This window comes from Anabrus simplex, chromosome 1, assembly GCF_040414725.1.
Source record: "Anabrus simplex isolate iqAnaSimp1 chromosome 1, ASM4041472v1, whole genome shotgun sequence".
Lineage (NCBI taxonomy): Eukaryota > Metazoa > Arthropoda > Insecta > Orthoptera > Tettigoniidae > Anabrus > Anabrus simplex.
Window position 1 is genome coordinate 1,319,323,883 of NC_090265.1, and position 23,351 is coordinate 1,319,347,233.

The window sequence follows — 23,351 nt, forward strand, 5'->3', positions numbered from 1 at the left end:
AGTTGATTTGTGCAGAACAAACTGTACACTGCCTACTGGGACTGAGAAGTGACTATGCGAAACAAAAGAGAAACTTGTGCATTCGCACCAAGCATTAACTCTGTCTCCAATTTCCCACTTTCCTTCCCTTCCTCTCCCTCCTCTGATGCACAGCAACAGGCAGTAGCTGGCTCTCTAGCATAGCAAATACAGCAAGTTCTTCAATATGAATCGCGTCTTCGCAAGTAACAAATTAACCTCATTTTGTATAAAAGAAAGATTTACTCCATTAATCCAATTGCACTATCTTTCTTAACATAACATGAAGAACATCCCTGATTTTTTTGTCATTACAATTCTGATACATTCTGTATGTAAATAAAATAAGACTTTTGTCTGTACTTTGGCCAAAATTTTTTTAAATTTGTATTTGTGTGTTTGTTATGTCCAGGGTAAGAAGGAAATTTAATTTTTACATTTCTGTCATGTCTTTTTGTGTGTGTATGTACAGTATGTACGTACACAATACGTCACTAGAAAACAACTAAATAGAATGTAATGAAAATTGGTATTTAAGCTTAAGGGAAAAGGTATTACAGTCTAGGCCATAAATAATAAATCATTTTATTTCATCTCAGTAAAAGAGTAGTTTATGGGAAGGTCTAATTATTTGTTATGAAGGAAGCCATATTTTCTAGTGTTGACTCAGTTAAATAGAACTTACTAGCTTTTCAGTCTGTTGAACACTCAAGTTCAATATAAATATTACACCATAACATACCTGTAAAAACACATCATTAAAAAGATTTTAAGTTGCATTTGAAGGAATGATTATTCATTCTCAAATATCTCCATTTAAATTGGTCCTATAAACCAATCCTACACAACAGAAGTTGTGGAAAATTAAATTTCCAATTTTAGGCACAGAACAAATACATTCTCATCCTCATGAGGACTAAAGCAGAATTATCTATTATTTTATATTTCTTATGTTTCCTGTATCCTATCATTGTTATGTTAATTTTACTGAAGAATAATTTGTAACAAATAGGAGGAGGAATAGTAAATTCTGATCATCTATGCCCCACATATTTTTATCATAGTAGAAAGTTTACTGGTTCAATACTTGAATGCATTGTTAGTCCCAAAGTAGACCATGATCATGACAAGTGATCTAGTGGAGTTCCCTCACATATTTATGAATACTGGTGAGGAGAAGCTGAACTGGAGAGTTAGACAGCTGTATCATCTTACCATTCTTCTGAATTTTACATATTATCATAACAACTGGTACTTGACACACTGGTCCATCATAATATTTAAGCATTTTGATCTGTGCTATGTAGACACTGGAAGGAATGGGGAGTTTACACATTGAACGGAATACAACGGAACACTCTTCACCTCAGTCTGCAGTCATGTCAATCCAGCACAAGGAACTTGGCATTGGTAGATCATAAGCACAGTACTGTTTGTGAAAAGTGAGAATCTGTCCTACTTTTCATTTGATGTAGCATTTCATATGATAGCATTGCTTTTAATCACAACATTTAATCGTTCTATAACTCCAGCCAACAATCAGATTGCTTTTACTCCATTTACTTGAACTACCTACATGGCCAATCTGTTGAAGAGAGGTATGATAGCTAATTCCTTATAAATTGTAATTATCATTGCTGAACCATATCAAGCAGTGATCTAAGGACTAAATTTTGTTTTCATTCTGTGTACTAGAGATAATCCCCAGTGTGTAAACTATGAGGCTTCAACAAGGACAGTCTTGTTTTCCTCTGCGTAGCAGGCAAAGGCAGCAAGAGCTGAGAGAGAGAAGTAGCACGGATGTAAAATACAAGGCAATATTTTTATGATAGAGAAGCACCGCAGTTACAGTCAGGGAAATACTATAACCAACTGTTGAACAAAAAATTAGAGGAGATCCAGGGCTGACGGCATCATGGAGAAATGTGATATCTAAAGTATTTTTCTAATTTATACAAATATTATTTGACTGAAAATTAAGTAAATTATAAAAAATAGTATCAAACCATAAAATGCAGTAATGAAAAGTGTGGGAGCAATATTTAAGCTATATGAAGGACCTAGGGAACTAGCTAGGTCATTGCAAAATGGAAGCCAAGCATCCCTAGCCTTGTATGTGAAATAAGTTGAGAGGAATGCATGTCACTCTACATTTTGAGGAATAAGAATACTGAAGCTACTAAGTCAATAATTAGCAGAACATTTTGAACATAGTGGAAGTAGTGAGATGGAGAAAGATAATTAGAAAAGCTGATCAATTTCAGTAGGCTATTTTAGTGGAGTGAAGGGATGGGCTAGGGTTCCTTCAGTAGGGATGGACAATGTCCTAGAGCAGGTCCTCTTAAACGCCCAATATCTAATGTGTGCAAACAGAGATGCAGAGGATCTGTGCACTATGTATCGTTCCGACTCGGCTCAACTCAGCTTGACTCGGATGGTGTAGTGCACTGAAAGCACAAAGTGTTCAGTGATAGATGGCTTATTTATCAGTGAAATAGAAAAGAGTAAGACAATATAATAATGGAGCAACCTGTTTCGAAGAAAGCAAACACTTACAAAAGTCCATTTCAATTGAACTAGGGACTTTTGTACTTTTTATCTGTCGTGACGATAAAGCCAAATGCTTAATCATCAAAAAAATCTTTTTGAATATAAAGACTTGGCTCGAATTCTGTCAGAAATTGTCAAAGGAAGATTTTCCTAAGCTACGTCGAGAAGCAGCTAAGATTATTTCCATGTTTGGTTCAACATGCATATGTGAAAGGTTTTTTCTGTTTTGACTTGTACAAGAACTAGATTGCGTGTGCATATTTCTGATTGTAATTTAAAGAATGCTGTCAGAATTTCTGTCAGCTGATCCATTGTTCCAGACATTGCTGGTATAATTGCAAACTAAAAGGAAAAGAAGAGCCAGAGAAGATACATTGTCTGCTCAAACCAAATTGATGGAAGAGTTTTTTAACACCGGTAACCTTGTCCCATACAACTGAGCATCTCCGCTTACCGCACGTAAACATTTCTCAGTGAGGGGAGAAACAGCGGCGAAGGTGAGGAAGGCAGAGACAGGCCGGATGGGTGAGACAGTTGTAGGGAAAGAGGAGTGGGGGTTTGCACTCTGGTAAACCTAGTGAAGTCGTATCCTCATTCTATGATTCTTTGTACGGCAACGGCAGACATGTCAGTGTTTCAGATGGACAGCCCCACTAGTATGATGTTCATCACCACGATGGAAGCCAGGACCTGACCAACCATCATCACTAGTGTGTTGATGGGTTAACTTTCTATGGACAGCCCATAAGGGGCTGACATGTTATGGCAATCAACTAAATATGTGAGAGTTTTTGCACATATGTAATTATTTATTGTTTATGCCACATCACAGTGAAGTTTATTTTATTAATAACTGGCATGGGGCCAGAAATGCATGTATGCATGTTTTAAATAGGGTAATTTTCTTTCTTTATGGTTTGTCTTACAGGAAGTGAGGTCACTGGAGTTAAGTTTGTCATAGATAGTAATTTACTTGTGTACAGTTATAGAGTAATAATAATAATAATAATGTTATTGTCCACTAACTATTTTTGACAGTTTTTGGAGATGCTGAGGTGCCAGAATTTACTTCCATAGAAGTTCTTTTATGGGCTGGTATTGTACCAACATGAGGCTGACGTAATTGGGCACCTTTGAATACAATCAGACTGAGCCAAGATCGAACCTGACGAGTTGGGTCAGAAGGCCTGCAATTCAACCATCTGAGCCACTCAGCTCGGCAGTAATAGTCTTTTTGTGTAAAGGAATATAGCACCCATGTTAAAGATTTTTTTCAAAACGGCGGCCGGTAATGACGACGTAGTGTTTTATCCTCCGAGTAAATTAACCGTAAAATGTGACGAAAAGTGCGGAAAATGTAGAAGATTAGTGAAAAATGGAATGTTGTGTGATTCATGTGATCGATGGTGGCATTATAAGTGCGGAAATTGCCCTAGAGATGTAAAAACTAATGAAAATGTTGACTGGATTTGTGAGATGTGTGTTCGGAATGTTGTAGTTGACGACGGCGTTGACAATGAAGCACCGAAAACAATCGATGAGGAATATAAAAGTGCATTAGAAAATATAAACATTCTACAAAAGGACAATGAGGCTCTTAAAGTTGAAAATCAAGAATTAAAAGAAAGACTGTGATCGCTAGAATTTGGGACTGACCGTTCTTCGAGTGATATACCAGTAACAAACTCGAGCACGTGGTGACAAGTAGTTCGTGGATGGCCAGCTAAGAAGAAATCTACAACTGAATTTCCAGAAATAAACATCAGAAATAGGTTTTCTGCCCTAAATAATTTAATTCTGGAAGAAAGTGATCGTGCACGTGAAACCAAATCATCGCGATCCACTGCCGTTGCCGTGCCGAGGTTAAAATTTAGGCCTAGATTTCAGATTCAAGACCCAGTTAGGCCTAAATCAGCAAAGGTAGCTGTGTTTAGTGATAGCCAAGGAAGGGGAATTGCGGGAGTGATTAACGACGAGAATATAGCAGCAACCGGAGAAATATATCCAGGAGCTTCTATCAGCAGTGTCCTGGAAATCGTAGAAGAAGCAACTAGGAACTTCGGGAGCGGCGATGCAGTGCTTATCATCGGTGGGACGAATGACGTAGCTCACGACGACGCCAAGAATGTAAGATCACTACTTAAACATACACTAAGGAAGCTGACCCACACTAACGTCTTTGTAGTGAACGTGCCCCACAGGCATGATTTGAGTAGGGACTCGTGTGTGAACATTGAAGTGGACAAGGTCAATACAGATATTGTTAAAATTTGTAAACAATTTCGGAATACTCAGGTTATTGAATGCAGCAGTTTCGAGAGATACCGTTATACAAAACATGGCTTCCATCTAAACAATTCAGGTAAAAGAAAGATAGCAAATATTGTTCTAGATTTTATTAATCTTAAGATATGTACTGTAAAACAGACAACTCCCTTGAGTTATAATACTGACCAGGAAAACTTGTAGAAATAGCCAGCTGTACTTCAAGCTGGCTCAGTCGACTAGAAAATGAAACTCAGGAAAGTAAGGAATTTCAAGCTACCCAATTGCAACAGTCAAGTTTTAGGGAGGAAGGGGGTCTGAGATTGCTCTTGGTAAACTGTCAAAGTGTAGTAACTAAACAATTAAAATTCGGTACATTGATGGAATCTTATGAGACTGATGTGGTGATAGGAGTGGAATCGCGGTTGTGAGAAGGGGTGGGTAATAGAGAAGTATTTCCAGAAGGGTACACAGTCTATCGTAGAGACCAAGGAGATAAAAAGGGAGGGGGGAGGGGGGTGTTTATTCTGGTGAAGGAAACTTATTGTTCACATGAATGGTTTACCGATGAAAGGGATGAAATATTAGGGATAAAATTAGTTTGTGATGATATGAAGGAGGAGGGAATTATAGGAACATACAGGCCTGGAAGAGGGGAAAGAGACATGAAAATATTTGAGAAAATAATAGATTATACTCATAAAAATAATAATGATATGGTAATAATTGGGGGAGATCTAAATTTGCCTGAAGTTGAAAGGAATGGAGCTGCAAGTGAAGCCCATGAACAGAAACTGGCAAATAAGTTAATTTGGGAGGGAGGATTTACACAAGTAGTACAAGAACCGACTCGTCTCAATAACTTACTAGACGTATTCTTGGTTAAACCATGGGAAATTGTTGATAAAACTGAGGTAATTGAAGAAATAGGAAACCATTAGGCTGTAATAATGGATGTAGGACTCGTACCAAAAAGGCTTAATAAGAGGGTTACACAAGACAAGAAATTGTACAGAAAAACTAAAGTTGATGAATTTGGGACTTACCTTAAATCACAATTCAGTTGTTGGATAATTGAATGGAGTAATGTGGATACACTTTGGGCTAAATTTAAAGGAATCATTTGAGAAGGAGAGAAGAGATTTGTGCCTCTTAAGAAGGGTAAAATGACCTCAGACCTGTTTATTATACAACAGAAATAAGAAAATTAAAAAGAAAATGTAGAACAGTAAACAGGAAAATCAAAGAGAGTAGGGAGAGTAGAGAAACTAGAAAACAGCTAATGAGGAAACTGAATAGAGTGAAAAAGGAAGCAAAAGAGAATTATATGAATGGCATGCTTCAAGAGGGTAATGACCACAAAGGGAAATGGAAAAAGCTGTATTCATATATCAGGAATCAAAAAGGAAAAGGAATCCAAATTCCTACAATGGTGGGAGAAGGGGGTGAACACTATTTAACAGATACTGTAAAAGCAAGATATTTTCAGAGAAATCCAACTGCTTCGGCAAGGAAAAGCAGCAGGAAGTGATCAAATTAATGGGGAGGTATTAAAGACAATGGGGTGGTACATAGTGCCTTATTTTAAATTTCTCTTTGACTATGTCATAAATAATAGTGTAATACCAAAGGAATGGAAGGAATCTATAATAATACCAATTTATAAAGGAAAGGGTGATAAAAGGAAACCAGAGAACTACAGACCAATCAGCCTGACCAGTATAGTTTGTAAAATACTGGAGAGTTTAATATCAAAGTACATCAGAGGGATATGTGATGATAAAAATTGGTTCATGAGGAGCCAGTATGGATTTAGAAAGAAATTTTCTTGCGAGGCACAACTGGTGGGATTTCAGCAGGACATATCAGATCAATTGGATTCAGGAGGTCAGTTAGATTGCATAGCCATAGATCTCTCCAAAGCCTTTGATAGAGTGGAACATGGAATATTATTAAAGAAATTGGAGGGAATAGGATTGGACATAAGGGTTACACGTTGGATAAAAACATTTCTAAATTCAAGGGTTCAGAAAGTCAAAGTAGGAAATAATGTATCGCAGGAAGAGAAAGTTTGGAGGGGAATTGTACAAGGTAGTATATTCGGTCTGTTACTTTTCTTAATATACGCAAATGATTTAGGGAACCATATAACATCAAAAATAAGATTGTATGCAGATGACATAATTGTTTATAGGGAAATAAACAACATTGAGGATTGTTCAGAATTACAAAGGGACCTTGAAAGTATCCAACAATGGGTTGAAGAAAATAATATGAAGGTTAATGGAGGCAAATCAACTGTTAAAACTTTTACAAACAGGAGCTTTAAAACTGAATTTGAATATACTTTGGATGAGGTAGTTATCCCAAAAGATGGCAAGTGCAAATACTTAGGTGTGAGATTTGAAAGTAATTTGCACTGGAAGGGTCATGTTGATGACATTGTTGGGAAAGCATACAGATCGTTACATGTCATAATGAGGCTACTTAAAGGATGCAATAAAGAATTAAAAGAAAAAAGTTACTTGAGTATGGTTCGTCCATTATTGGAATATGCAAACAGTGTTTGGGATCCTCACCAAGAATACCTAATAAAAGAAATAGATAGTGTGCAGAGGAAAGCAGCAAGATTTGTAACAGGGGATTTCAGGAGAAAGAGTAGTGTATGTTAAAGGAACTTGAGTGGGAAACTTTAAGTAAGAGAAGGGAGAAAACCTAATTATTGTGTTTATGGACCTTGAAAAGGCGTATGATAATGTTCCTAGATCAATTATTTGGAAAAGTCTTAGAAAACTTGGTGTACTGGAGTACCTTATTAGGAAGATCCAAATGCTATATAGTAATTGTAAAAGCTGTGTCAGAATTGGAGATGGTCACTCTGAATGGTTCAATACAACCAAAGGAGTACAACAGGGAAGTGCCTTGTCACCTCTTCTATTCATAGCAGTTATGGATACCATTTTAAAGGAACTAAAAGGAAAAGGTAATAAAGATCTTCAGGCTCTGGTGTTTGCAGACGATGTGGCAATATGGGATGAAACAGAGGAGGGAGTGCAAAATAATCTGAATGCATGGTATAAGAAGTTTGATGACTATGGAATGAAATTGAACCCATCAAAAACAGTAGCATTAAAAATCAGCAGACATTATACAGAATGCAACATAAAACTACAGGACCACCAAGTTGAAGTAGTACACCAATTCAGTTATTTAGGAAGCGTAATGGCTAGTAATAACAGAGCTGAGATAGAAATAACAAACAGAGTAACCAAAGGTTCTAACTTTTACAGTATCATTAGACACCTTCTAGGGAATGAGAAGGTCCCACAAAGAACAAAACTGACCCTGTACAAGTCATATTTCATTCCCATCCTTACATATTCTCTGGAAACCTGCACACTAACGTCAAAGGATTGTAGTAGGATTCAAGCCTGTGAAATGAAATTTCTTAGAACTGCCCTCCAAAAGACCTGACTTGATCATGTGAAAAATGATGAGATCCGATTTAACCTAGGTCTAAATGAATCGATGGAGGAAAGACTTAGGTCATCTAGACTTAAATGGTTTGGGCATGTTAAACGAATGAATAGCACAAGGTTACCATGTGCTTATTTTGAAAAGAGAATAACAGGTAGAAGACCAGCTGGAAGACCAAGAAGAAGATGGATGGACCAACTGAGGGAAGACGTGGAGAGAAGAGGATGGAATTGGGAATCTGTCTTGGACAAGGAAATGTTTTTGAATAGGCAACTTTGGAAGACGCTCGTTTTCAAACACCCTACCCGGCTCGCTGGAAGGGCAAACCGATGATGATGATGATGAAGGGAGAAAACAAGACTTATAGGATTATATAGAGCCTATACAAAAGAAGAAGCATGGGGAGATATCCATGAGAGGCTTCAGTTGGAAAATAATTATATCGACAGGACAGACCACAAATATAAAATTAGAAGGAATATTAGCTGAAGCAATTGGGGTAAAGGAGTGGAACAGTTTACCAGGGGTAGTGTTTGATCCTTTTCCAAAATCTGTACAGATATTCAAGAAGAGAATAAACAACAACAGAGAAAATAAATGAAGTGTTAGAGGGCCTTCGACCAGGGCAGGTTATTGTAAATAATAAAATGTGTGCGAATAAATTAATTCCATCCCCTGGTCTAAGGAGTTTGGACAGCCAAAGTAGGGGACTGCCTGTAGGGGTGAAGTACAGTGGGGACTTCGAGGGCCCTGGGACCACTACGGTAGCTGTGAAGGCCCTTCAGGAACTCTGAAAAGTGGTGGCAAAAGGGGCTCTGGTTAAGACACAGCAGGTCATTATGCTACTTAGGTTCCAGAATGGGTAAAAGAGTAAATAAATGCAATGTAAAGTTTAATCTTATACTAGTTGTATGGTATCATTTGAAGTAATTCCACATACTGTATATGTTGACTATATTTGTAAGTAGTACAAGAGATATTATAAGTAGAATTTTGTAAACAATATAAATTTATCAAGGATGAGCTGTGTGTTTAGTAGAAAAAATTGTTAGCATAAATTGTATAATATTGTATTAACTTATGGGAAAATTTTCTTATCTTGTTAATTTAATATTTAGTGCTTGACAATAACGTATTTTAGTGTACCATTGATAGAGTCTACTCTACAGTTCATTTTTGGAAGGTGTGGTCTGCGGGTTAGAATTCACCCACGGTAACCTCTACTTGTCGTAAAAGGTGACTAAAAGGGGACCAAATATCTCCCGGTATAAGGAGATCCCCTACACCAGATGCCAACAGTCTCCTTGAGAGTGGATGAGCGGGTGTAGGTCTGGGCACTCTATTGTCCAAGGGGTAAGAAATTGCCCCTAAAGTCGGAGGAACCAAGTGTGGTCAATGGCAGTAGAATGCAGAAGGCAACAGGAAACCACTGCATTAAAGGTCCTGAAGGACATCCCTATAAATTCACATGGCTCGGAAATTAGTATCCAGAGTTTCTATTCCCCCAATCGGATCTCTGGGGGGGAATACTGCGAACATAGTTGTGAACGATTGTGTACTTGACAGTGCTAGGAAAATCAAAATCTATGACAAGAAATTACGAGTTGCTACTTGGAATGTACGCAGTTTGTATATGAGTGGAAAACTAGCAAATTTGGAAGCAGAAAGATGTAGATTGAAAGTAGACATCCTTGGATTGAGTGAGGTAAGATGGACTGGATCAGGAATTCAGATCACGAAGGAAGGATATATGTACTTCTCGGGAGGAACCGACACCAATCACAGATATGGAGTTGCTGTGCTTATTTCATCAATGGTCGCAAATTCAGTTCTAGATTTTGTACCACTTAGTGATAGAGTAATGTTGCTGAGGTTACAAACATCACACCGGATTATGAACGTTATTCAGGTCCATGCGCCAACTGCCGATAAAGATGATGAAGTAGAAGTATTCTATGACACCTTAGAGGAAGATATGAAAATAACTATGAATGGAGAAATAACAGTGGTCATGGGTGATTTCAACTCAAAAGTAGTGGCTGGCATTGAAGGCAATACTGTAGGCAGCCATGGTCTTGGTGAACGTAACGTAAGAGGAGATAGACTTGTTCAGTTCTGTATGGAGCACAATCTGTTTGCCTCTAACACATTCTTCAAACTTCCTCCTCGGCGGCTTTATACATGGATATCACCCGCCGATAATGACGAAAAGATCATAAGAAATCAAATTGATTTCATTTTGGTAAAACAACAACTAAAGAAATATGTGACATCCGTTAAGACGTATCCCGGTGCTGATGTAAATAGTGACCACAATCTAGTTGTAATGGACCTTAAAATGGTACGTTTCAGAAAAATTAAAAGAAATGTTAAACTATACAAGCATATAGATATTAAGAAAGTATTGGATCCCAAAGTAAGAACTAATGTTGGAACTGCACTGGAAAAGAAGATGGAGTTAATAAGATACACTGAATCATCAGAGGTAGAATACACATGGAACGCCATTAAAGATAGTGTGATTGAAATCCAGGAAAATGAAATTGGACAATGCAACAACATCAAAAGACAGAGCTGGATGACAGATGAAATTCTAGAACTTATGGATGAAAGGAGAAAGCATAAAAATACAGATCACATTCAACACAAAATTCTAAACAAAGCTGTATGCAGAAAGTGCAGAGAAGCCCGAGAATTATGGATGACAGACAGATGTAAAGAAATTGAGATCCTTCAAGAGAAGCACAACTATTTTAACTTGCATAAGAAAGTGAAAGGACTTGCTGGTTTGAAACGGAGACGATATGGTCAAATTTTGAGAGATGCCAATAATGAAATCATCTTGAGTGTGGAAGGGAAACTCAAACGATGGAAGGAATATATAGAAAATCTCTTCAAAGATGACAGAAATGATCCTTCTTCACCTGACGAGAGAATAAATGAAAATAGCCCTGAAATAACAAAAAGTGAAGTTGTACATGCCGTAAAACTTCAAAAGAATGATAAAGCAACTGGACCTGATGGTGTGTATGCTGAAGTTCTCAAAGTAATAACAGAACAGGAATCTACCAGCCTCAATATCTTAACATCATTATTCAATCAAATATATGTATCAGGAGAAATACCATCAGACTGGCTGAAATCAACCTTCATACCACTACCAAAGAAGCATAACTCGTCTCAGTGCGATGATTATCGTATGATAAGTTTTATGTCTCACGTGCTCAAAATATTCTTGCGAATCATTCACACTAGAATATACAAAAAATGTGAATCCCACATGGATCAGAATCAGTTTGGTTTCCGAAATGGCGTTGGTACACGTGAGGCACTCTTCTCGTTAAATGTGTTGTTACAGAGGTGCAGAGATATGAATGTTGATGTCTATGCCTGTTTTATCGACTATAAAAAGGCTTTTGATTGTGTCAGGCACAATAAGCTGATAGAGATTCTGAGATCAACAGGTATTGACTCCGGTGACTTACATATAATCAGTAACCTGTACTGGAATCAGTTTGCAAATGTCAAAACTGATCAAGGAACTTCAGAAACTGCTTCGATCAGAAAGGGCATCCGCCAGGGTTGTGTACTGTCACCTCTGTTGTTTAACATTTACTCAGAGGCAATCTTTAAAGAAACATTGGAAGACTATGGTGGGATCAAAATTAACGGGAAAATCATCAACAACATCAGATAAGCAGATGATACTGTTGTCATAGCTGATGACATGCCTGCCCTTCAGTGCATGATAAACTCCTTAGTTCAGCACAGTAAAGAGTTTGGATTATATGTTAACCCCTCAAAGACGAAACTGATGGTGTTCTCTAAGAAGACAATTCGGACAAATCTCACAATAAAAGATAAAATAGTTGAGCAAATGTCTTCTCTCAAATATCTGGGTACCATCTTGGATGACCAACGTAACTCCAAACGGGAGATAATATCTAGAATTGAGCAGGCCAGGAAACAATTCATAACCATGAAGAAATTCTTTGTGAGGTCAGATCTCAGTATCCAACTACGAATTCGTATGATCCGCTGCTATATATTTTCTGTTCTCCTATATGGATGTGAAAGCTGGACTCTGGATCCAATCACAGAAAAATGTATTGATGCCTTCAAAATGTTCCTGTATCGCCGTCTCTTGCGGATATCCTGGGTAATGAAAATCTCAAATGCCGAGGTCCTTCGTTGGATGAAAAAGCAAAAAGAATTACTGCTCACCATAAAACAGAGGAAAATGCAATATCTAGGACATATCATGAGAGGTGAGAGGTATCAGTTATTACAGCTTATTATCGAAGGGAAGATACAGGGGAAGAGATCTGTTGGGAGAAGAAGAAATTAATGGCTGAAAGACCTTCGAAGATGGCACTGCTGTACTTCAGAAATGGCATTCCATTCTGCGCTGTCAAGATCAGGGCTAGTTACGTGGATCGCCAACCTCCGCTCGGAGATGGCGTCTTAAGAAGAAGAAGAAGAAGTGTACCATTTGCCACCGAGGTAGACACCTCATTTGCAAATAAAGAGATTTTGATTTGATTTCATTTCATTTCATTTCATTTCATTTCATTTCATTTCATTTCATTTCATTTGATTTGATTTGATTTGATTTGATTCGATTCGATTCGATTCGATTCGATTCGATTTGATTTGTTTGACAAGCAGTCTAGAAAATACAAGGCATCCATTTAACTTCAAGGCATGCATATGTACGGAGGTCGAATCATAAGTCACGGCAACTATTTTTTTTCTCGCGAACAGGAGACAACACAGAAACTCTTAAGATATGCATTTGGAAAAGTACGGTGTGTACTTGCGTATGATGCCACTAGATGGTGTATGTAAACAACAGTGTGGGTCTAAGCATGCCCCCAAATTCAGTGTGTGAGTGAGAGCATCACAAAATGGAAGTCAACAAGCAGGAGCAATGATCGTAGATTAAAATAGCAGTTCTCCGTGGCAGAAATGCACGCTAATACCATGCAGAGCTGCGGGAAGCATTAGGTGTGTGACTATGATCTAATCCCCGAAGTCAAGAAGCCATTACGTGGACAACGGTTTGCTAACAAAGAGGACACTGTAAGAGCATTTTGGAGAGAGGTGTCACACGTTAGCGATACACATGCCGCGAATGGTATTCCGCACCTGCCCCACCGCTGGCAATGCACAGTGGAAGCCTCGGGTGATTATTTTGAAGGTCTGTAATCAGTGGAAACCTGTCCTTTGTACGTAGTCTTGTGTATTTGCTGTCTATACCATAATAAAACAATGTTTACCAATGGCCTGTGTTCTGTCACTTTTGATTTCTTTGCCTTGGAGTAATAAATTAGATTTTATCCTTTACTTTGATATAGTTCTCATTCACAGTTATATACTCTGATCCCTGTCCTTGTAGTAGAGTAAGTTTTCATTAGATTCAGAGGGCCATTCAAATGTTCCATGACCCTGTTGCAAAAAGAGCTTAGCCAGGCAAAATTTAGGACATGTAGAAGGGTACACTACACAACGGATATAAATATGAAAGATTATTACTTTTCATTGCCACCATCATCAGTGCTTCCACTTTCTCTCCTATGTGTTGCAAATTTCATAGTTATTTGTTCTTAAAATATATTTATTCAACTGATTGCCCAAGTGTGGTATACAAGCCCCTTCATCTTGTCCTGTCCTTATACCACTCTTCTTCTACTAACTTGTTCCAGTCATGTCTTTTCTGCAGTATATCCTTCTTCACTAAATCAATCCAGTTTCTTCTTAGATTTTCCACACTTCCTTCCACCTCTCTTACAAATTTCCTTCCTGCAGTTCTGTTCACTGGCATCCTCTTCATGTGTCTAAACCACTTCAGTCTTGCTTTATGGAGTTCACTGAGGAGTGAATCTCATATTTCCAATTCTTCTCTAATCTTCTCATACCTGATCTTGTCCTTCCTGGTCTTCTGTCCCATAGTGTGAAGGAGTTTCTTTTCAGCTGCCTGGAGTTTATAATATTCCTTTTTGGTCAGTGGGGTAGTTTGCGTCTGTATGTAAGAATCAGTATAAGACTTCTAGAGAGTCATCTTTGTTTTCAGCAGCCACCTTACTTGAGGGCAGAACAGAATACGATTGTTGATCTCAGGTTGTCTTTTGAGACAATGCCGCCCATACTTGAAATCTGGGATGCTGTCCAGCTTTGCTTCATAGAGCCTGACAATTGGTTCATCTTCTTTTTTCCACACTGCCATCACCGCTGCCTTTGTCATGCTTATGTTTAGGCTCATTACTCCAGCTTTGCAGTATCTTGTGTTTATCTCACTAGCTAACTCCAAACCAAACAAACAATACATAAGAATGTGGTCACAACTGAACAACAGAGCCACTGCCAACAATGTATCCCCTTGCGCTTGCTATTACCCTTTGCTGTATGACTCATAGCATGCCAAATTCTAAACAGACTTGTTGTAAGTATCTACTTACTTTCAATGTGCAAACCATTTCTTATGTTAAAATTGATGAGTTAATTAATTTGGCTCTCTGTAGTTGTTAATGCTCTAATGAAAACAACTTTGCAAAGATATGGATTTCATGATTTCAAATGCTAATACTTACATGATAGTATCGGTGGATTTTCCCACAGCAAGGCGCATGACTCTGGATGTAAGGGCTTTCTGCAAGTCATCAGTAGCAACTCCTAATAGAAGGGCTGATTTCTCGAGTGACCTGACTGAGTCTGGATGAACATGACATCCTCCCTTAACATCTTGAGGATTGTCTTCAAAAGTTACATTACCAAGATGTAGCACTGCAGCAACAGTGCTGTACAAATGTAGTTTATCCTCCTCTGTAAATCCAAGATGATCAAAAGCCTGCACAGAATAAGAAGTAAATTCTGTTAATAATAATAATAATAATAATAATAATAATAATAATAATAATAATAATAATAATAATAATAATAATCATCCATCATCCATCATCATCATCTCTGCAAAAAACCCTAGCTTCTTTGGGTGGGGTTAACTTCCAATAAGTCATAGGGGAACCTGACCTCTTCAAAGCGCGTCCCTAAATGAGGTGACAGATAGGGGTTCCTAGACCTTCTGCTGGGATGGTCTTAGGACTTGCGAACCAACAGGTAGCCCAATTCTTGGGGGCTTTAAAATACTGAGACACACTCCCTCCAGGGGCTATAAATATAGAGGGCGCCAATCTCAATGGTAGTGAAGGCGAAGGAAATGGATCTCAATATGGCAGAACTAGCAGAAGAGACAGATATTTTAAAAAATCCATTTTGCGTCTGACTTGTAACAAGTGGCTAAATGGTGCGGTTTTCCTGCTCAGCCACCCCATTGAACAACCATTCTGTTCAGGGTTGTTTGATACTGTCAATCGACATTTAATGCCTGAGCTCTTCAACAATTGTAAAGAACTTAAAAGCTCTTCAATAAGTCATCAAACTGTCTGTTTACATACTCCATTCCATTATCAGATTGCAGGAACTTTATCTTCTTGTTGAACCATGTCTCAATGATAGATTTGAAAGCCCGGAATTCATCAATTTGTTCTTCTTTCATAGAAAATGATCTTCACTCCAATGTGTAGAGTCATTGGTGAATGTAACGAAGTATCTGGGACAAACATTTGATTCGTCCTTCCTGGGTCCACACACATCCGTGTGTAAGGCCCTCTACACATGGAACTACTCATTAGAAATGTGACTGGTTTGTAACTGGGGTCACAAACTGGTTAGTAACTGAATAGTGACTCGGCTCCACACATAAAGCTACTGTACGGTGACGGATTCTTCCTGATTAGCCATTTGTAAAGTTTGGTGCGGACTCGCTAGATTGCTTCCTAACTTTGCTAGAATGTCAACCACTGACTCAAGTGATGAAGAAGACATGATTGTGTTTCATTATTTCAGGAGAAAAAATAGAAGAAGGTACTGGGTTTACCCATATCTTGAAAAGAATATCCACTGCAGATTATTCATAGCAGAAAAGGAGTTCGAACAAACGGATGCTAAATTAATTTTTTTATCGTATGACCAAACACAGTTATATGAACTTGGTGCAGTTTAATGCGCCTGCCATTCGTCAGCAAAATACAAATATGAGGGAATGTGTGAGTGCTGAGGAAAGAGTGCTAATAACTCTCAGGTAAGAAAAGTGAACTTTATTTTTACAAAAAATTTAAAAGCTTAGAAAATAATTCCATGCTTTCTCCATAATGTCCATTCTTGCGTAATCCTTCAGCGTACAATTGTACAGTATGGGGTGTTTTTCAGTTTCTCCCACTAACTTTATGTTGAAAACTTCTTTGCTTGCCATCGTAAAAAGGCACTTAATCACTGGGAACTGAGAAACTAAACTCGCTGGTGACTGGCTCCACAAGTCACCTAGAACTGATTACAAACTACTTACTAACAGATTACTAACTGGTAGCGCCATATGTGGCTTTCCATTGAAATACACAGGAAGTGACACTCAAGTAATCGGCCGGAAACTTCAGTTACCAATCAGTTACTAATGAGTAGCTCTGTGTGTAGTTGGCCTAAGAGTTCACCAGTAGCAGATTCCCCTTGAGATGATTTTGGAAATGGCTGATGTGTCATTTTCTCCTGAAATCAAACCTCTCATTCAATGACCAAGTGAATGTCACTAATTTCAAGTCCTTGCACTGTGTGGTTTATCAGTGTTTCTCAAAGATCTTTGAGGTTCAGATGTCCCATCTTCCTGTACCAGTCCATTAAAATGTTTCCATCTTCACAGCTTGACAGAGCGGCTTTTCTTGACTCAAACACGTGTGAATCACTCACAAAGTATAGTCCGCCGACCTGATCTGTATGAAAAACTACACAGTTTCCCTTTTTGTTGATAACTTCAGCCTTGTGTTCATTGAATGTCACATAATAACCCTTGTCAACAATCCTCCCAACCGACAAAAGATTGATTCGTAAATCCAGCACATGTAGAAGTTCACTCAAGTCAACTGTCTTATAGAGTTTGTTCTCTCATGTCACCAACTGTGCAATACCTTTGGCACTGATTTTCGTGGAGCTGGAGTTCATCAAGTCCAACATTTCACAAATGTTCTATTCAATGCACTTAAAACTCTCAATGTACTTGGCCATGCCGTTTTTTGTCTGTTGAATAACCCAACGAGATATTTGCTTCAGGACACACACTCAAAACTGTTTTTGTTTTGATCACTTTTCACTTTCGATCGACAATTTTCTGTTTTGTGATTCAGCTTTATGCACCTGAAACACCCGAATGTGTCACCGTCATAGTTTTTCAATTTATCTGATTTACCATAGTTCCAACTGTTAGTGTTTCGTTTCTGCACCAACATCCACATTCTGCACATGAGTTTGTCACTTACTCAATTGCACGCCACTTTTCTCAACTATTTTTATGCGGAATTGTTTAGAACTCGTAGAGTTCATCATGTGACTCGATTGCAATACAAAAACTATCAAAACTCGCCAGTAAACTGTAGAGTAACAATTTTGACAGAAGGTCATTTTTTATTGGCACTTCCATATTGTCGAGTTGGTGAACAGCATCGAAGAATCTTTGCAGATGATCACGAATGACGTCACCATCACTTAGGTGTTGAAGCACTATTTGTTTTAGCACTTTAGCTTTTCTTGCAGGGCCTTTGGACTGATGCACATTTTCCAACTTTTGCCAAAGTTTCTTTGATGTTGCATAATCCTTCACCTGTTTCAGCTTGGTTGAAGAAATTCCCAGAAATATGCATGAGATAGCCTTACTATCTCACGATTTCCGTGCCGTCACTGCAACTGCGTTCTCTGCATTCGCCTCAGGCTTCACTTTTGCGCCACTTACAAAGGTCCACACATAATTTTTTATAAGTAATGCTTTCATATGGATTTTCCACATATCAAAATTGTCTTTTGAAAGCATTTCAATGTGCATTATCACACACAATGCCATTTCTTGTTCTTTCTCGTCACATTACCAAATTTTCTAGTACAACGTAACCACACTTACGTGTCTATCTAAACCTTCACTTCCTCACATGCTACTTTTGGCCCATAACCTATTAATAAGGCTGTGGATTGCAGAATGAAATACGACGCTCATTACTTTAGAGTGTAGGTTTATTGAATATGAAAAAGAACAAGTTTAATCCAATGAATCTGTCTGAATAAGTCAAGTGACTGGTGTGAACTGAGCTGAACAAATGATGGCTGCTCATAACCAAAGTGAAAATACAAAAGAATACGAGGTGACAGCACTAGATGGTGGCTCGATTTGAATCATATTAAACAAATAATAATAATAATAATAATAATAATAATAATAATAATAATAATAATAATAATAATAATAATAATAATAATAATAATAATAATAATAATAATGTTCCTATTTCACAAATTGCACACATTATTTAACGTACTTTCACCTGCAACATTGTGCAAAAGCAGAATAATAATTATTATTATTGCCTGCCTAGTGATTGAAAATGAACATGTAGGGGAAATGGAACTTCTGAACTGCACAACCAGTCTCACCTCCCTATTGTCATTCTCCGTACATTACTCTGGAGGTACATAAGATCATGGGTGAGGTAATCTTCGTAAAACAGTTTTGCAGTGCACACGGAGTCATTCCAGTATTATCAACTTTTACTGGACAAATTTATGTAACTTCAGAAAATTCTAAATCTCATGGCACCGAGCTCGATAGCTGAAGTCGCTTAAGTGCCGCCAGTATCCAGTATTCGGGAGATAGTAGGTTTGAACCCCACTGTCGGCAGCCCTGAAGATGGTTTTCTGTGGTTTCCCATTTTCACACCAGGCAAATGCTGGGGCTGTACCTTAATCAAGGCCATGGCCGCTTCCTTCTCACTCCTAGCCTCTCCCTGTCCCATCGTCGCCATAAGACCTATCTGTGTCGGTGCGACGTAAAGCCACTAGCAGAAAGAAAATTTCATTGACATCATACCAAAGGCATTCTCCACAGTTTACCTAGCTCGTGCATGTCGATAGATGTAAACTCTCTCATCTATTGTTAAAGCATTACATCGAGAAAAAAATGTTTCATTAGGTAATATTTGAGTCTGAAACCTTCACTCCCCAGTATAACTCACCCATCAGGAAAATTCAGTGTTCTGTCCTAAATTATTGCACTTTTAACAGACAGATGGTTTCTGCTAACAAAAATTATATGATTACGCTTGTATCATGTGCACTTCAATCACTACTCAGTCAAAATCCACCCTTAATTTGTCAACTCATCTTTAGTGTCACGATTATGGCATCTTTCCTCATTTTCAGTTTGCGTAGAGGCAATCCAGTTGGTGTCAAAAATTTTTCTAGATAAGCAAGTTGATCTTCTCATTGGCCACTCAAAATATTGTCTAAACTTTCGTGGATTACCTCTTTCTCAGGGAAACGTTTAAAGGTTGTCCAACATTTAAGTGAAGACCAGGTAAACTATTAATAGGGAATGTGTCACCTAGGTGACAGCCCTAAATACAGATCATTGATATCATCCAAAAAACAGTGTTTTGTTTTGCTTTTAAAGAAAGTTAAAAATGCTGCCTTGTATTTTACTCATATTGACAGGTCAACAAACTTATGCTTGAGTAACAAAACACAGAAAGTTAATATTTAAAACATTAAAACAACACATTTGTTACATTGCTGCCAAACACACTGTCCACTTATTAATAGCAGTAATCACTATGACTGATCATAAAACAATGAGCACACCAACCACTGTTTCCATGGCCATGATCAAGCAACAACAGAGCACCATATAATGTGTTCGAACCATCCCCGCCAACACTGACCCTTACGCGCGCCCCGTGTCAGATGTTGAGTTATCACTGTGAAAGACAAGGAGATGCTGCATATTCATGTGCGACAGCATTTTCAGCACCTGACAGAGTTTGAAAGCGACCTCATTTTGGGTGTCCATTTGGCTGGCTGATCAAATCTAGCCAGGTTTGTGCAGCATTCAGATGTGACAGTAGTCTGATGTTGGACTACATAGGAATATGAGGGTAGGCATACTTGTCGTCAATGTTCAGGTCAACCACATCTGACCATCAAAAGGGAGAATCGCCGTATTGTGCACCAAGCACATCGTAACTCCCTTACATCTGCACCTGCCATCTGAGAATAAGTAATGGACTTCCTGCAACATTCTGTATCATCCTGCACCATTGGTTAGGGAAACACATGAATGATGAATGGTGTAGCATTGTGTTCAGCGATGAAATCACAGTTCTGCACTACCCCAGATGACCATCGTCTGCGAGTATGGCAATGACCTGGGAAGAGGTCCCATTCTTCCAATGTTTTGGAGATGTAGAGTGGTGTTACTCCTGACGTCATGGTGTGGGGAGCCATTGGGTATGACTTCAGGTCACAGCTGATAGTGATTGAGGGAACTCTGATGACTCAACGATACATCACAGGCATCCTGCATCCTCATGAGATACCTCTCATGCAACAGTATTGTGGTGCCATTTTTCAATAGGACAATTCTCATCCACACATGGCATGTATCTCTAAGAACTGTCTGCATACTCCTGAGGCCAGCAAGATCCCCAGATCTGTCCCCGAAAGAATGTGTGTGGTATCAGCTTGGACATCAACTCCGTCTCAGTGCCAGTATCCAGGATATAAAGGACCAGTTAAGGCGGCTACACACGTTACTGTATAACTGCGCGATTTAACTGCACCAACCGAACTGCGGGGATTTATCTCACGTGTGGATGGTAAATCGTTGCAGTTATTTCTGCTTGCACAGTTCGTCAGAGCGAGTTCATTTTTCTAACCAATAAAACTGTGTCGATTGTGCTTACACAGTTTTATCGCAACGTGTGGACCGTGGCGGCTGCCGATTGCTGTTCAAGTGAGTCACTCGTTAAGATATCACAACATGTCTCAGGAAGACCAAAACGGATATCGTGAGCATTTAGAAGCTTTCATTGAATGCTATAGAAATGAATCTTGTCTCTGGCAGAAGAAGTCTAAAGATTATCACAATCGGAACAGAAAAGATGCTGCCTACAGTAAGTTGATTGAAAAATATAAATTAATTGACTGCAAAGCCAACAGAGATGTAGTTGTAAAAAAGATTAATAATCTTAAGAGTTCTTACAAAAAGGAGTTAAACAATCTAAAATAATGGGGTCAGGCACTGACGAGATATAAACTCCGCGTTTGTGGTACTTTCATCAATTGGACTTCTTATATGAACACATACTACATGTAACGCTAAGAATAATTTTCTCGTAAAATCAACGTTAAGGCGGCTACACACATTACTGTATAACTGTGTGAAACCGATAACTGGAATATATTATCTGCAGCTGTCTTGGAGTCTTTTCCCTGAAATATAAGATGCTTAAAGGAAATTCTGCAATATACTGTAAATTTCCATGTGACAGTTGTACTTCCAATGTCATGCCCTGCCAGGAATTGAACCCGGTACCCCTCTGACCAAAGGCCAGCACGCTAACCATTTAGCCATGGAACCTTACCGAACAGGACTAACGTGCTGTTATTCTGTGGCATGAAGCATAACTCATTTAATAAATTTACGTGTGAATATTGCTTTCTCTGTAGTAGCCAATCTTTACAACACGCTGCGTGTCTTCTTTTGCTTTTTCATTATACACATTATAGGCCCAACACCGCTAGTACATCATCATCGTCCGTCGATGACATGTTGCTTTGATAAATGTCTGATGAGGTGATGAGTACTGTCGATCGACGCAGTTATCTGTACCGTGTGGAGGCTATAGGGCTTTCAGTTTTACTGCGCAGTTCATCGTTGCAGTTAAATCGCACAGTTATACCGTAACGTGTGTAGCCGCCTTTACAAGAGTTGTGGGCCAGCTTGCCTCAGGAGAGGACACAACGGCTTTATGACACCCTTCCCAATCAAATCAGTACATGCATCCAGGCCAGAGAGGGTGCAACATTGTACTGATAAGTGGGCTCGTACTGTCAAGTTCTTTTTAATTTGATTCAAGTTTGTAATCACTGAAATAACATCACATACCCTCCCAACATGTGAAGTTACATTTCATTTCCTCCTCCCCTTCTGAGTGCTTCAGTTTTTTGTCAGGCAGTGCATATTTTGGTGGTGGGGGAGTATATACATATATATAGGATTGCCAATTTTTGATATAAGAAATAAGGGGCATTTACCTAAGTATACAGGATTTTTCACAATTTATGTAGATTTGGTCTCAAACAGCATGAGCAATCACACTGGAAATTGGAATGGAAGACCTACGGAAATACGTGGCAGAAGACAAGGTAAATAACCCTGCATGCTCAGCTTTATCAGGAAATGGTGAGATATCACGAGATTTCCTTCTTCTGAGGCTCCAAAGAGAAAAATTAATGTAGCTACTTTGAACTTCAATGGCACTCAAATCAAATACAGATTTTAAAATATTTAGAGTAAAAACAAACAAAAAAAACCACTTGTTTTTACAGGACAAAAGTTCATAATACAGGACACAACATTTCCACCTCAAATATAGGATGTCCTACACAATACGGGACAGGTGGCAACCCTACATATATATATGTACATGGATATGTGCCACTGATACAAGCTTTTATTTCATACTTTTACAATTTTCACTGATTAGAACACTTGTTGAATGTATAAGCCTACTGTTAACTTCTTTCAAACACACACACTATAATACTGATGAGTTTCGTCTGTACCTTGAAACAGGGTCATAAACAACTGTTAACAATTAGCATACAACTACCATAGCCAACCAGATAGTGCAGACTGCCTTTTCAAGAACTACAATGTGAACCGTATTGACAGACATGCTGTTGTACTGACAACCAATGAGAACTGCTTTCACAGTCAGTTACGCTGTCATACAGACAACTGGTGCTTTACCCAGCATGAGCTCCACTCATATAGCCTTCACTTCCTCTTAAACTCTGTCTTCATTTGCCATCCTGAACTCTTCCAAAATCTTCCGAAGAAGCATCCATGGCCAACTATATTCAACACGTCATAACCTAACGCACTTAGC

The 23,351-nt window shown here is 38.5% G+C and overlaps 1 protein-coding gene across 1 annotated transcript in view; it reads right to left on the reverse strand.

The window, feature by feature from the left end:
• LOC136858300 (unconventional myosin-VI) overlaps positions 1-23,351 on the reverse strand; it is a 384,418-nt gene that overhangs the window by 245,344 nt on the left and 115,723 nt on the right. The window contains exon 8 of the mRNA XM_067137739.2: positions 14,901-15,157. Coding sequence (XP_066993840.2) covers positions 14,901-15,157 — 257 coding nt within the window. The remainder of the gene's footprint in view (positions 1-14,900; positions 15,158-23,351) is intronic.